The following is a 15,693-nucleotide window of genomic DNA, read 5'->3' as shown; positions in this document are numbered from 1 at the left end:
GCTTGCTCATGTTCTTCATCGGAGTCTTCTGATGAAGACTCATCGCACATTGCTTGTAGTGCCTTCTTTTTATCTTTACTTCTTGACTTCCTTTTGATTAGGACAATTTGCCTTGATGTGTCCTTTTTTGTTGCATCCGTAGCAGGTGACTTCCGATTTGGCCTTCGTGTTCGAGTTCGGACTTGACTATTGTCTTAATTTGAATTACCTTCTTGATCTCTCGTTTGGTGAACCCCTTCTTCTTTTTGTATAATTTACATCCCAAGTTCATGAGATCGGCAATGATTTTGTTGTCATCTTCTGAGTCCAATTCGCCTTTGAACTCGGGTTCAATTCTGTGCTTGGTTTTTGGTTCTTTTATTTTGCTTGTACCTACAACCAAAGTAATACCTTTTTTTATCGGAAGTGCATTAGTCTATTCATGTAACTAAAATTCGGAAAATAACTCGTCCAGTCTAATAAATGGAAGATCCTTGGAAATTTTGTAAGCATCAACCATGGATGGCCATAAAGTATTCCTCAGAAAGGCGTTTAACACGTACCTTATTATCTCGTGATTCTCCACATTTTGTCCAATCATGTGGAGACCGTTCAAAAGGTCTTGGATCCAAGCATGTAATTGACTCACCGATTCACCCTCCTATATTGTTATGTTATATAATTTATTTAGAATTAAATATCTTTTTGATACCTTTGTGTCGGATGTTCCTTCGTGCAGCTTGATCAGTTTCTCCCACAATTCCTTGGCACTTGAGAATGGACCGACTCGATTCAACTCTTCTTTAGTTAGGTCACATTAGAGAGTTGAGTGGCCTTTGCATCCGCCTTGATCTTCTTCGTTGCAGGTGCGTCCCACTTGTCACAAGGGATGAGTACTCCGTCTTTGGTGAGGAATGTGAATCTGATTTGTATTATGATCCACATTTCCACCTATGTGTTCAAGTGGTACTCCATCTGACCTTTCTAGTATCCGAAATCCTCACTGAAGAAGAGAGACGAGCATGTGGAACTGTAGCCTTCTTGATGGATCATTTGAAATCGACAATCTTGCAAAACAAATGAGAAAACTTGTTCTAAGACTTAGTCTTGGATTAGTAGTGCAGTATAAAAAAGATAATAATCTCGAGTGGTGTTGTAACCAATTTTGAGAAAAAAAACACAATTATAATTCTGATTGGAAGGGGTGATAACACTGATTTCGATTGACTCCGAAAAACTCAAAAATACCACAAAAATAACTTGCTCGAATGGTGGTTGCGCCGATTCAAAGCGACCCTGCTCTGATACTAATTGTTGTACGAAAGCGCTAGATGGGGGTGAATAGCAATAGTGGTTTTTTCACTTTTTTAAGTAAAACTATTGAGAGAGAACACGACAAAAAGAAAGAGTAAAGAAAATAAATAGTTGACACAAGTTGGTTTTACTTGGTTTGGAGCCTGTAACGACTCCTACTTCAAGGCTGACAATTGTCGATCGCTTTATTGGAAAATTCACTATCAGTTTGAAGTATTACAATAAAAATCTCAATTACAATGTAAATGTGAATATATAAAAGTTATCGACAACTAAAGATTTGGAGACTCGAGCTTTCGGTCGTCGAGGTAGCATTTAGCGTTGTAAAATCATTTTTAAAGCAGCGCACAAGAGAGACACTTGTTGGAATTAATCTCCTAAAGCTGCTAGTTTGAAGCCTTTTTATAGCACCTTCCCGAGCGTCTGGACCTCATTCGAACTCCCCCACCATGCTTGATGTGGTGTTCTCCTGTTGAAACTTCATCCAACAAATTTTATCCATCTTCAGGCACTCGAACCGATCTGGGCGCCTAGGCTACTGACGTGAGTCGGCCAACCGAAGCATGACCCTGCAACTTGAAGATGAATTTTGCCCAATCCAGGCGCTTGGACCAATCCAGGCACCTGGATTGTCCAAGTTCCTACTATGACGTGGGTTGGCCAACAGACGGCTTCCCTCTCAAACTCTGACTCGGGAGCCTGGGGTAACTTCGAGCATACGGAGGTCTAGGCGCCTGGACTCTATCTAAGCACCCATTTGCCCTATTTTCCAACTATCTTGCCTTTTCAATCACCTACACCACAGAGTTAGAAAAACCAGTAATAATATGTCAAGAAGAGTGATATTTGATAGTCTCCAGACTGTCCAGTCTTGACTTTGAATTTTCTTGAAACTATAGGTCGGATCAACGTCTACTGTTCCCTCAACAGGGAATGCGTTCTCACCTACTCCTCTCAGGATAGTTTACCTTTTGCCAAACCAATCTTTCAGACCGTTTGGACTTTTGTTCAGCACCCGAGACCTCAAGACTTTCTGCTAGACGTCTAAACCCCGACTCGTCTAGTCTTCTGCCTAGTGTTTGCGACCGCCAGGACTTTGTCAAATATCCTCGACCCTAGGATTTTTGCTTGATGTCCTCGACCTACAAAGACATCGCTCAGCCCCCCTGACCAAGACTTTCTTACCTAGTCGCAACTAAGACTTTCCATCTGCCTAATGTCTACTAGGACTTCTTTGCCTAGCCTCAACTAGGACTTTCATCTTGCCTAAAATCACTTAGGACTTTTCTGCACACTTAGTCAGACTTACCAGTACAACAATAAGACTTAACTTTGAACCATTTGTCAATATCAAAACTCAGGTTCGATCATCTGGTGCTCCTTACACCAACACTCCTTATGATCCAAACCGAGTCTAAACGATATTTATCAAAATCTTATGCTAAATCATAGTGGTAAATCACGATTTAACCTTATTACTCAAAATTGAGTCCTACATAAAATTTATAAATATTGTATACAAAACTACAGTAATAAATCATGATGTCTTATATCAAAGAGTCAAAACCTTATACACAAATAAAAAACTTTAGTATGTACAATAAGCCAAAAATATATATATGTTTATTAATCTAAAAAAATTACAATAAAATATAGATTTCTACCAAATGGGTACTTCATCAAAAATGAAGAATCCCCATATTTAGAACATGCTGATGAAACACATTAGGTGATAAGACATTGGTGAGTGGGTTCACTAACATAAAATCTGTCCTTATATGCTCTATCATAATTTAACTACTCTAAATTCTTTCTTTAACCACTAGAAATTTTATGTCAATGTATTTAGACTTTGACGAACAATGATTATTCTTAGAATATAATTCTCTAATTTTATTATCACAATTCATTTTTAAACGTCTATCAAAGTCCTCAATGATCTGTAACCCTGTGATAAGATTCTGCATTTATATCTCATGGTTAAAATATTCGTGACCAACTATAAATTCTGTTTTCATAGTGAAAGTGACTATTTGCATCTTTTTGACACTTTTCCCTAGACTTGGACGAACTACGGTTATTCTTAGAATACAATTCTCTAATTTTATTATCACAATTGATCTTTAATCGTTTGTCAAAGTACCCAATGATCTATAACTCTGTGATAAGGTTCCACATTTATATCTCATGGTTAGAATCTTTGTAGCAGACTATAAATATTATCTTCATAGTAGAAGTGGCTATTAGCGTTTGTTTAACACTTTTCCATGATATAGTCCCTTTTGTCAACATGAAGACATAACTTGAGTTAGACCTCCTGCTATCTAAACATCCAACAAGTCTAAATATACAGATCTCTCAACAAGTCTAAATATCCAGATCTCTAGATGACTTGATCTCAAATATGTGACCATGTAACCGTTAGTTCTTTGCAAATACTACATAACCCTCTTTATAGCTTTCCAATACTCTAGTCTAGGGTTACTCAAATATCTGCCTAGCATCCCCATAATCTATGCAAGATCTGAATGAGTACATACTTAATTGAGCATACATTAAACTCTCTACTATTGATGTATAAGGAAAATATTGCATTTCCTTAATCTCAAGTTCATGGTACGAACATTGCTACAAACTATGTTTATCACCCTTTAACACAGGTGTGTCGCTAGGAGCACAATTCTCCATACTATACTGAATGAGCACTTTTTCTATAAAAGCATTTTATGATAATCTAAGTGTGCATCTTGAATGATCACGAACAATCTATATGCCTAAGACAAAAGATGCATCACCAAGATCATGTAGGATCGTAAAGCACTAGAGGGGGGAGCGGGTGAATAGTGCTCGTCCCGCACTAACAGATCATTCATTTTAAATTCACCTGATAGAAATGACTTGGTTTATAGCAGTAGACCCTTATCATTGCTTGCTAGTAAAATATAGTCGACATATAGAACAAGTATAATAAACTTGTTCCCACTGTACTTCATTTACAAATATTGATCAATTGAATTCTCCTTAAAACGATATAAAGAAACTACTTGATCAAACTTCTAGTTTCTATTGATGAGATGTCTGCTTTAAATCATAAATGAACTTCCTTAATTTACATACTAGGTGCTTTGTATCTCTAGACTTAAGGTTCTTTGGTTGCATATGTATATAGTTTCCTCAATGTTTCCATTGAAAAATGCAATCTTAATGTCCATTTGGTGTAACTCCACGTTATAATGAGTTACAAGTGTTATGGTTACCCTAAGGGAGTCTTTTGTCAAAATCAGTGAAAAAGTCTTCTTGTAATCAATGTCCTTTTTCTAAGTGAATCTCTTGGTGACTAGGCATGTCTTATACATTTTGACATTGCCATGTGAATCATATTTGGATTTAAATATCCATTTGCAACCAATAGGTTTCACACCTTCAAGTGATTTGATAAGTTCTCAAATGTCATTGTTTGTCATAGACATCATCTCTTCCCTCATGGTTAGCTTCAATCCATTTTTTCAAATGAGGGCATTGTTTCACTTCTCGGAAAGATGTGGGATCATCTTCTAATCCTATGTCAAACTCATGCTTGTGGAGATATACACAATCATGAGACGTCGTGGATCTCCTTAGTGACACTTGATTTTAAGGTGGTTGGGAGTCATGCTCAACAGTAGGAGGGAATACCTCTATTTGAGCTAACGTACCTTCCAATTGTATTGGAGGGGACATAGAAATATCATAGTCAACTACCCATTCCAGTTGTGCAACGTTAACTGTATGTGTAATGATAATTATTCACTATCAGCTACATCAATGTTACTATATTAGGATCACCAATGTTCCCTCAAATGATATTTTCCTAACTTTATCACTCCCACCATCCTTAATAAATTTGGCATTACTCGTCTCAAAAAAGAATTTACTCAAGGGGTTGTAAAACTTGAAACAATTGTTGGCATTGAAGACAAACTGATTGGGCTAAATATTTCCTAAGCGAATTGATCAACATTTTACCACTTGAATCAATTTTTCCTTGATGGTCAATTGTTTAATCGATACAGTAATAAATGAATTGGAATAGTCGGGCATTAATGACATATCCATAACCACTCAAGTGGTAACGACGCCAACTGCTGGCATTACGATAGAGCCAGATGGGTGGAGACAGTAAGAAGCTCTTATTTGGGCAGAAAAAGAAAAATAAGATTCCATCCAACTTTGTTTCCCACCTTTTCCGCCTCTCTGCCGAGCAATTCACTTGGCAACTCTTTTTTGCTTCCCTATGATAGCATTTGAGTACCCATTATGTTAGGTACAAACAATTAGTACTTAGATGTGATCATGATCGAGCCATTATATCATGAGAAATAGTCGTGTAAGGTAACTTGGAAGTACCACCGGAGGGAACAAATTTATTTTAAGAAAATTATGTCTAACACAGACCTCGATAGAACTCAGTTCAGATTCCCACTTTAACTTAGCTCGATCAGCACTCCGACTTGGCACTCGACCTCTGCTCTAAACCAATCGATAGTTGACACTCTCACTTGGCAATCACTAATTTAATATTATCAATAGTCAAATCAACTATATGAATACCGATACATACCTTTGAATTAACTTAGTGTAAGGTCGAGGTAAGATGAACTCTTTCTCATTTGGATGATTATAGTTTATTTACAGTTGTCTCATAAGATTCAATAACTTTAAATTTCAAATTCTGTTGTAAATTTAGATATTCTAGCTTAAAAATTGAAAAAAAAAATTATAATGGTGAAGGATTACTTTTAACAATTGATTGTGGAAACAAAAGTTACTTAGACTAAGCTTCATTGCATTCATTGACTTGGATTTTTCTGCAGATATGAGAAGGGAGTTTTGCCTAGTACTTACAAGGACGCTATATATCGACAGGATGACTCTACAATGTGCTGAAGTCAAGATATAAAGCTTCATGGTATATTATAAACAGAAAGGTTTAGATAAGAAGAACAGGTTGTGTGAAGTGTTTAATTTCTTAAACAGGAGGTGGGGAAAAGTTCTGTTGACATGTTTCATGTCTGTCCTTATCTGATTTGCAACTTGATATCAAACATAAATGAGCAATATTGCAAATGGGCATGGCTGTAATCATACAACTGGCGATATACACAGAAGCAAGTCCTATAATGCCATTCCAACAAGTATACTTGACCAATCCATTTACTTCAAGTAAATCAAAAACTATATTCCAAACACCTAGAGAAATTATAATTGTCTTATATGGCATAAGAAAATAGCCTTTATCCCATGAAGTCCTGGTATTCATGTCAATCTCTGCATATAAAGCAGATGAACTAGTTCTTGTTCTTCCATAATCTCACCTCAAAATCTCAATCTATATGAATTGTCACATCAACATTATAATCCAAATTAAATCCATGTGCTTAGTTAGAAAACCACTCAAGAATAATCATTATCAAAATCTTAATACAAGTTATGGCATAATATGAAGACTATAGCTAGTGGTCACAAGTAGGATATCCATTTCAATTGTGTTCGACAAGGGGTTTATTGTGACTAGGACATTGGAGCCTACATGTCTTTGAATCACCCACATAGAAAGGTAGAACCACACTGCTAACCACCAAACATCATCCAATCCATAAAGGAACTGTCCAAGTAAAATCTAAACCAAATAGCTGTCAGATATCTTCCTATTGCAATCTCACATGTTTTGTTCCCTTTGAAGAAAGTCTTGAAAGATACATCTCTGGTCATGAGTTCCCTGTTCTACAATTTAAGTAGACCAGTCCATTGTTCATTCCAAGCACATTCTAGTTTCAGCATCTCTAGCTTTTTCTTCGAACATCAACTTTTAGCCATGTTGAGTCCCAAGAGGCTTGTTGAGAAGGCAAAGAAGGGGCTGCCCTTGATGAGATCAAATAGTAGGTCCAGTTCTTGCGATTTCAACAACGTAGTGGTTGCTGACAAAGGCCATTTTGTGGTATACAGTATGGATGATGCAAGATTCGTGGTGCCGTTGTCATTCCTCAAGAGCTGTATCTTTCAGGAGCTCCTCAAGGTTTCAGCTGAGGAGTTCGGATTACCCGGAGAGGGGCCTATTACCTTGGCTTGCAGTGGAGATTTCATGGAGTATGTAATCTCCTTGCTCAAGAGAAGCGTGTCTAGAGATGTGGAGATGGCTTTGCTTGCCTCCATCGATAATACTAGCCGGTGCTCGGATTCATCGTTGCTTGGCCTTGGTTGTGACCAACAACGAGTAGTAGTATGACGATGTTGAATAGTTTGTTAACTAGGAATCACGATGTAGAGAGATTTAACCATAGAGAGGAACCGTTGTGTATTTTTAGTACCTCTTGTTCAGGGAAACATTTGAGCCCTGTTTAAATTCATTGAGGTATTGCCTATTTGTAAACGCTAATAATTCAGTTTTTCTTTCTTTTCCCCAAAATGTTTCCAAATATTTTGATCTGTCCAAGCTTATAATGTCTTGAATTGTTCTGCTCTGCCCCTGGTGTAGTCGAGTTAGCACTCAGAGTGACAGAGTTGCTTCATTGAATCGTCCTGCTCCTCATCCATACTCAATATCTTCCTGACCAAGCAATTTGGTATCTAAAGTAGTTGCAGAAATGTGAATGAAAAAATAGATGGAAAATGAGTGTATGAGAGTTTAGTCTTATGTTAAAGACTAGTTTAAATTGAATGTGTTGAACATGCTTGTACCTCTCATATGGGTGCAAATTTAGAGCCTGGATTTCATTAAATTCAGGTGACTCATGTGGGAGTACGACTTGAACATGTTGAAGACAAACTGATCAGGGCAAAGATTTCGCAAGCGAATCAACTAATTTTTTTTACCACTTGAGTTAATCTTTCCTACTTGCTCAATTGTGTAACTGACATTAATAAATGACTTGAAATGGTTGGGTATTAATAGCACATCCATAACTGCCTAGATGGTAATGATATCAAAAGATAGCATTTTGACGGAGACAATAAATGACCTTTATTTGACTATTAATCTTATTGTAAAACAGAACCTATATAAGGAGCTCTTAGCTATTTGGAGAGAAGAATAAAATTCCATCCAACTTCGTCTCCCATCTTTTCCATCTCTCTACCAAGCAATTAGCTTGGCGGCTCTTTTTCGCTTCTTGTGATAGCATTCAAGTACACGAATAATTCACTACAAACAACCAGGATTTTTAACCAGAGGGTCAAATTTGATAAATTTAAAAAAATTAATATAATACAAAATATTTAGCCTTTGATTCTAGTTAAAACAACAAGCCGTCAATCCCCGGAACTTATCTATCATAATTTTTAGTATTCTATGTATGAGACCTTCATTCCAATCTAAATGATCATCCTAATTAGCAATTTAATAAAATAAAGTTTATACTTTACAACTCTCTTTCAATTAATAAAACATAAAAAAAAAAAGGAATAATTTACTCCTTTTGTTATTGTTGAGGTTGGACAAAGGAGAAAAAGTGCTACTTGTAAAGAGCTACTTGCTGGAAAAATATAAAAGGAAGATCGTTGCTTTTCAGAAAAAAAATAGAAGAGAAGAAAGGAAGGAAGAAATAAAAGAGGAGAGTTTTACCTTCTTCATTAGCAGCTTCGACTAGCTTTGGTGAGCTCGGTAATGACACAAAGAAAGCAAAGTAAGGTGGTTGTTCTTGCAGTGCCATTAAAACCCTAGAAAATACAAGAAGAGGAAGAAAATGTGAGGGTCAAGGGCTGCTCTTGTCACTGGAAGAGGTCAACAGCTGATGTTGGATTTCTTGTTTACTAGAGAAAAGAAAGAAGAAGAAAAGAGAAATCTTATGCTTAAGAAGAGGGGAGGAAAAGCATGGATCATTGGGTGGCTGTCAAGACAATCCTTAAATACTTAAAAGAACTAAGGATATGTTCTTGATATATAGAAATAGTGATATGGTTATACGTGGGTATATGGATGCCAACTTCCAGACAAACAAGGATGACTCCAAGTCCCAGTCTGGATACATATTCACATTGAACAAAGGCACAGTTAGTTGGAAAAGTTCCAAGCAAGACACCGTAGTAGATTCTACCTGTGAGACGGAATACATTGCAGCTTTGAAAGTAGCAAAGAAAGCGGTTTGGATCAAAAAGTTCATAACTGAACTAGGAGTGGTTCCGACCATTGTTGAAGCATTACCAATTTACTACGACAACACTGGAGCCATTACACAAGAAAAGGAACCCAGGTCTCAATAGCTATCCAAACATGTGTTGTACCGCTATCATCTTATCAAGAAGATCATCAATAGGAAAGAAATACAACTCAAAAAAATTCTCACTGAAAGGAACCTAGCGGATCCTTTGACAAAAGCTTTACCACAAAGCAAGTTTGAGAATCACGTCCAGGTTTACGATTTAGGATATCATGGCGATTGACATTAGGTCATGTGGGAGTATGTTATGTTTGAGAGGTGTCCTAAGGCAATCGTCTTATGATTTGTACTATTTATTTTGATAAATATAGATTCACTATTTGAGTACACTTTACTTGTGTGTTTGAATGGTTTTAAACTCATTTACTGAATGCCCACAATACGACTTATAACATGAGAGAACTTGTGATTGGGTCTCTACATATGTAATTATGAAAGTATTGAAACATTCCCTAATCAATGAATTGATATATTCGGACATCATCGATTCTGTGAGACTAGCACGGGTTATGCTCCTTAGTTTAACCAAGCAACTATTACTCACTACCTGGAGATATTGAGATGTCGAGAGTTAAACGTGGATGATGGTTATAGTAACCAGTTCATTTGAGTGATCTACTGTAAGGCTTCATATGGTTTTCTATATATATGGATATGTCTGTGAAGTACTTACTATAGCTCGAGTGCAAGTTTCCTTCGACTAGAGGTATTCAAGTCACCTTGATCATGGAGGTTTATACTTTGACATCTTAAGCAAAGTATCTCCATGGAGATGTGAACACGAGATGATTGGGTATAAGTTGAAGTATCCGAAGGTATTGTTGATACAGTCTGACCTGGCTGTTGTTTTGATGTTGACACTGATTTAAGTTTGTATCAGATGTTAATTGAACTCGGATTGATTACTGATCAAGGTTGATCATGTGGAAGGGAAAAGTCCAAGTTGGAAACTTGGCACACGAAGTCGGAGAGGGCTCGGTAGCTCGTTCTTCGGACTAGGTCGGAGAGGGCTCGGTAGCTCGTTCTCCATACCAGGTCAGAGAGGGCTCGGTAGCTCGTTCTCTGGACCAGACGAAGTCGGAGAGGGCTCGGCAGCTCGTTCTCCGGACTAGGTCAGAGAGGGCTCGGGAGCTCGTTCTCTGGACCGGATTAGGTCAGAGAGGGCTCGGTAGCTCGTTCTCGGACCAATCCTAGTATCACATAGGCGTTGGATCGGTCAACAGACTGATCCAGTGATACTTTGGATGACTGATCGGTCCGCATACCGATCTAGTGAGACTAAATTTTCTGATCGGTCGTGAAATCAAAGCCAGATTCGAAATCAGAACTCGATCGGTCTATAGACCGATCAGAAACACTCAAGAGCACATCGAGTGCAACTGATAGGTCCGTAGACCAATCGAGAAAATGTCGCAGAGGGCGTTGGATCGGTCTATGGACCGATCCACATCCAATCTGATCGGCCGCCGCGACCAATCGAGAGCTGACCTCGATCAGCCGTTGTCCGATCGGTCAAGGGTCTCGTGATCGCCGACCGATCCACGCTAAGTTCATTGTATGCGCTTTCTCCGATATTTTCGATTCGCACTTTTTGCCCATCTCTGCTTAACCTTCCGCCGTGAGTTTTTGAGATACAGTTGCGGTACCATACCGGTTTAGTTTCAAATTAAGCCTCATCAAAGGAATGAGACAAAGGATCTTTCCATCGCTTTCTCTGCATCAAATGCATTTGAAGCAACAACGGCTCTGGTTGCGATTGGCTGAGTTTCGGCGGTGATCAGGCGGCGATTGGCTTAACTCCTGGTGATTGGTTCGAGCTCGAGGCACCAGTGAAGACCGTGGTTCTATTGGTGTGAGCTCGGAGAATCGAAGAGGAAGAGAAGCGATTGGCGACGCCGTATCTTGCAGCAGGGATTCGGTGCAGGTTGGCAGTGATCCGGTGCAGGCTAATCGAATGCATGTATGCTGGAAAGAAGAAGAGAACGTGAAGCAAGTGAAAAGCTGTGTGTGTTTCGGTTGAGAGCTTGCTGTGTTCTTGGACTCTGTCTTCATCATCTTCGTGGCTGTGAGCTTACTTCGATTTTCTTTGAGCCACTGTGATATGTAAGTCTTGTGTGCTTCATTTTAAATCTGTTCGAAGACTTTGTGGAGAGGTTTCTCCACCGAGAAGGAGAGCTTCATTAGCCGGTGTCATCCGGGGTGTGATCTACCGAAGATCAAGGGCTCGTCCACCTTACGGACACGTTGAGGAGTAGGGGCAAGTTATCCCCGAACCTCGTATATCTTGTGTTAGTGGTGCTTGGTTCTTTTCTCGTATAATTTCTTTTTGTTTGCTTATTTTCCGCTGCGCTAACAAACTCGCTTAGAATTTTTGTGAAAAGATTAAGATTTTGGTGGAGGTTATTCACTCTCCCCCTCTCTAGCCATCCAAAGGATCCCAACAAGTGGTATCAGAGCCTGGTGCTCTTCATCTGAACTAACATCCTAAGGAGCAAGAATGTCACGCCCCCAGAAGAGTCCCTGTCCGAGAAAATTTCGGCAGCATCTCCCCTGTACGGCGGACAATCAAAAATTTTCTACAAGCACTAAATAGCCACAGGCGGCTGGAATAATAACAGTAAATAAAATCAATCACCACGCAGTTTATATATGTATTCAGCCTCTAGCTGTCACAACCACGCAGTTAATAAAAGTAAACAACATAGTAATACTCTGACTCGAAAATCAACCCTACTCAACTACACTCGTAAAGCCCAAATCCGATTTTTCTTACCTCTTCTGCCGTCCAGGCAGGCATGTAGTAGAGTAAATCCAAATCATACTAAAAGTCCATCCAACAGAAAGATTCCATACAATATCCATATGTCAGTCCAAAACAAAACTAAAATAAAGTCTGATAGCGAAAAGCTAAAATGAAACAACTCAAAAACCAACAGCGGAGTAGCACTACGTGCAGTGGGGACTAGCGACTGGAACTCTCTCCTGACAGCATCAACCTGAAAATAACAACAATGGAGGCAGGGTGAGTCCAACACTCAGCAGGTACAGTTGATATGCAAAGTAAAGAAACAACACCTAGCACTAATCATGCGTACAGTCTCCTTATAAGAAAGATAAGAATGCATCTGAAATAAACAAGAGAATACTGTACTAACCAGGTCCTGAGTATAAGGTCAAACAGTCCAAGGGATAAGGAAATCCTGTATGCATGTCAAACATAGGTATCCAAACAATATGCAGCATATAAATGCAGCAAACACAGCAATAAATGCATCATGCATATGATGCCAATGATGCGTCTGGTCACCCCCGGACGATCATCTCATACAAAAGTGAGGCCGAGTGGGTAGGGCTGTGACAACCTGCACTCTGTCGTCACTACTCCCGATGAGTGACCGAGTGGACGGATGTCGGAGTACACCTATCCTCCTACCCCAAATCATAGATGGGGGAGCGCAATGCTCTCAACTCCCGGTACTCAAAGACGGGGAGGAATCCCTGCCGGATAACACGTTGTGTCACACTACCCATGAGCGGACCAACGGTGCCTAACAGAGTCCCTGCTGCAACACACTCAGCCTGAATCGACCACTAACCCATGAGTGGTGGTGTGTGCAGATCCATGTAACTGGCGATGTGCTCAACAATAAGGGAGCGGACTATCGCACAGCATGCAATCATGCAAATGGTGCATGGCACTAACCACAAGAATATCCTGACCTAATCCACATATATATAAAAATGCATCAAAGGTCAACGAATCCAAAACAATCCAAAGGTATAAAACCTAGGTCCTGAACATGGTCAAGCATGGCATATCACTACCCCTATAAGCATGTATAAATAGGTAAAATATACCTGAGATGCAAAACCAATCAATCAATCAAGCATGTAAGATTTGGGTAGTGATTAACCGAAACAGATAAGAAACACAATTAATGCAACATGTTAATTTAATTACTAAGCATATCAAATGACATAAGTCAAAAGTACCCGCCTCCAATAGAAATGTCCAAATCCGACATCGAGATACTCGTCTCGCGTCAAAATTCTGTATCCAATAAATACATTTTTATTTAGCTAAAATTCGAATGAATTGCTAAATAAATCCTTAAAACCATTTAGTGCAAAACCCTAAATAATAATCATCAACTTATCTAAATAAAGTCTAACGATAAATTAGGGTTAGTTACCTAATCCCCATTCCACCATTAGATCAATTCCAAACTACCTAATCCTATCAATCAATCATCAACAACATGATCAAAGTAAAACCCTAAACCTTACCTCAGTTCACAATCCAAATGACTGCAGTGAAAGGTTGCTTGCTGCCGAAAAATCCTCCACACTACCAGGATAAAAATAAAATCCACAACAACAATTAAATACCCTATACTATCAATTAGGCAGCACCCATAACTCTGTAAATCTGAGCCTCAAACCAAAAATACCTAAATTTCCTTACCTATCTCGTAGCTGTGTTTGTTGATCCACACCAGGTCTGTTGCTGCCAACTTAAATTTATTGCTGCTGGAACTCTAATTGTTGTTGTCGGAACACTGCACAGCAGAGCCCTTCCTCACTGTTTCCCCCTGCCTCTCCAATTTCTGGTGACGAGATCAGAAACAAGGAAGAAAATCAGTACCCAAGAAACAAGAAATCACCTCCGCAGATCAAATCCACAACACAGCTTGGTATAGCCCTTACCTTCAAGGTTCGGCTAGGGCAGAGGCGACGGGGTGGAGAAGGCCGGCGGCACTACGGATGGCGACGCCGTCGGGTGGAGAAAACGCGGCTGAGAAGATGACTAAGGCTCAGGGAAGATCGCCGGCAAACGAAGGGGTCGGCTAGGACAAAGAGCGAAACCGCCGGAGTTCTTGTGGCTGATACTCGGCGTCGGCAGAGGAGAAGATGTAAGAGGAAGGAGATGGCATCGGGCTCGGGGGAAATTTGTACCGGCCGGGGAAGAGGCGGTTAGGGCTCGGGTTCGCGAGGGGAAAGGAGTAAACGGCGACACAAAGAAATGAAAAGAGAAAATAAATAAAGAAAAAGGAATTTAGAAATTCAACTTTTCCTCATTTAAATGGGGTAGCCTAAACAGGCTTTTCCGGACCCCGTTTTTATCCCCGTCAACTCATCCGTACGAGCTCCGAAAAATTCCCGAAAAATTTCCAAAAATTCCGGAAAAATTTCCTAAATCATATTCGCCTATTTCCGGTATTTTACATTCTCCCCCACTTATAAAAATTTGGTCTCCAAATTTCGTTATCTACCATCAGCAAGTACTAACAACAGATATAGAATATAAATGCTGAACGGTAAATAAATCACATACCTCAAGTGAAAAGATGGGGATATCGAGCTCGGATAGTGTCCTCGAGCTCCCAAGTAGCCTCCTCGTCCGAATGATGCTGCCATCCGACTTTAACCAGCCGGATGGTCTTGTTCCAGAATCGACGCTCCTTCCCCGAGAATCTGCATCGAACCTCCTCATAGGTAATGTCGTCGAATCGAACTCGATATCTGCCAGCACATGCGTCGGATCGGGTACATATCTCCTCGGCATGGATACGTGAAATACATCGTGAACGCCGGACAGGCTAGCCGGTAAGCTACCGCTCCGATCCTCTCCAAGATCTCGAAGGGACCAATATACGGAGCTAGCTTACCTCTGAGGCCAAATCTCTTCACCCCTTTCGTGGGTGAAACTCAGAGAAATACATGGTCACCAACAGAGAACTCTAATGGTCCGTCTCCGATCAAGATAACTCTTCCGCGATCTCAGGCCTCGACATCCTCCGTCGATAGTACGGACCAACTCGCATCCTGCTGAACTCTATGAGGTCCCAACAATGGCCTCTCCAACCTCATCCCAAAGGACGGGTCCGACAAGGTCTACCATACAACGTCTCAAACGGTGCCATCCGGATAGCCGAATGGAAGCCGTTGTTGTAGGCAAACTCTACCAACGGCAGATGGTCCTCCCAACCGCCTCCGAATCCATAACACATGACCTCGGCAGGTCCTCTAAAGTCCGAATGGTCCGCTCGATTGTCCATCTGTCTGTGGATGGAAGGCTGTACTGAAACGGAGCTGTGTGCCCAAGGCCTGCTGCAGACTCTGCCAGAAACGAGACGTGAACCGTGGATCTCTATCCGAAATGATACTCAACGGAACACCATGTAGTCTGATAATCTCTCGACAA

At 40.0% G+C, this 15,693-nt stretch overlaps 1 protein-coding gene across 1 annotated transcript; it reads left to right on the top strand.

The window, feature by feature from the left end:
• The first annotated feature begins 7,088 nt into the window (after positions 1-7,088).
• Positions 7,089-7,710, top strand: LOC121994123 (auxin-responsive protein SAUR64-like). The gene has a single exon (XM_042548275.1). The coding sequence runs from the start codon at positions 7,148-7,150 to the stop codon at positions 7,556-7,558; it is 411 nt and encodes a 136-aa protein (XP_042404209.1). The 5' UTR covers positions 7,089-7,147; the 3' UTR covers positions 7,559-7,710.
• The last annotated feature ends 7,983 nt before the right edge of the window (positions 7,711-15,693 follow it).

This window comes from Zingiber officinale, chromosome 6A (assembly GCF_018446385.1).
Source record: "Zingiber officinale cultivar Zhangliang chromosome 6A, Zo_v1.1, whole genome shotgun sequence".
Classification (NCBI taxonomy): domain Eukaryota; kingdom Viridiplantae; phylum Streptophyta; class Magnoliopsida; order Zingiberales; family Zingiberaceae; genus Zingiber; species Zingiber officinale.
Note: the sequence above shows the minus strand (reverse complement) of the source record. Positions and strands in the feature narration are given on the sequence as shown.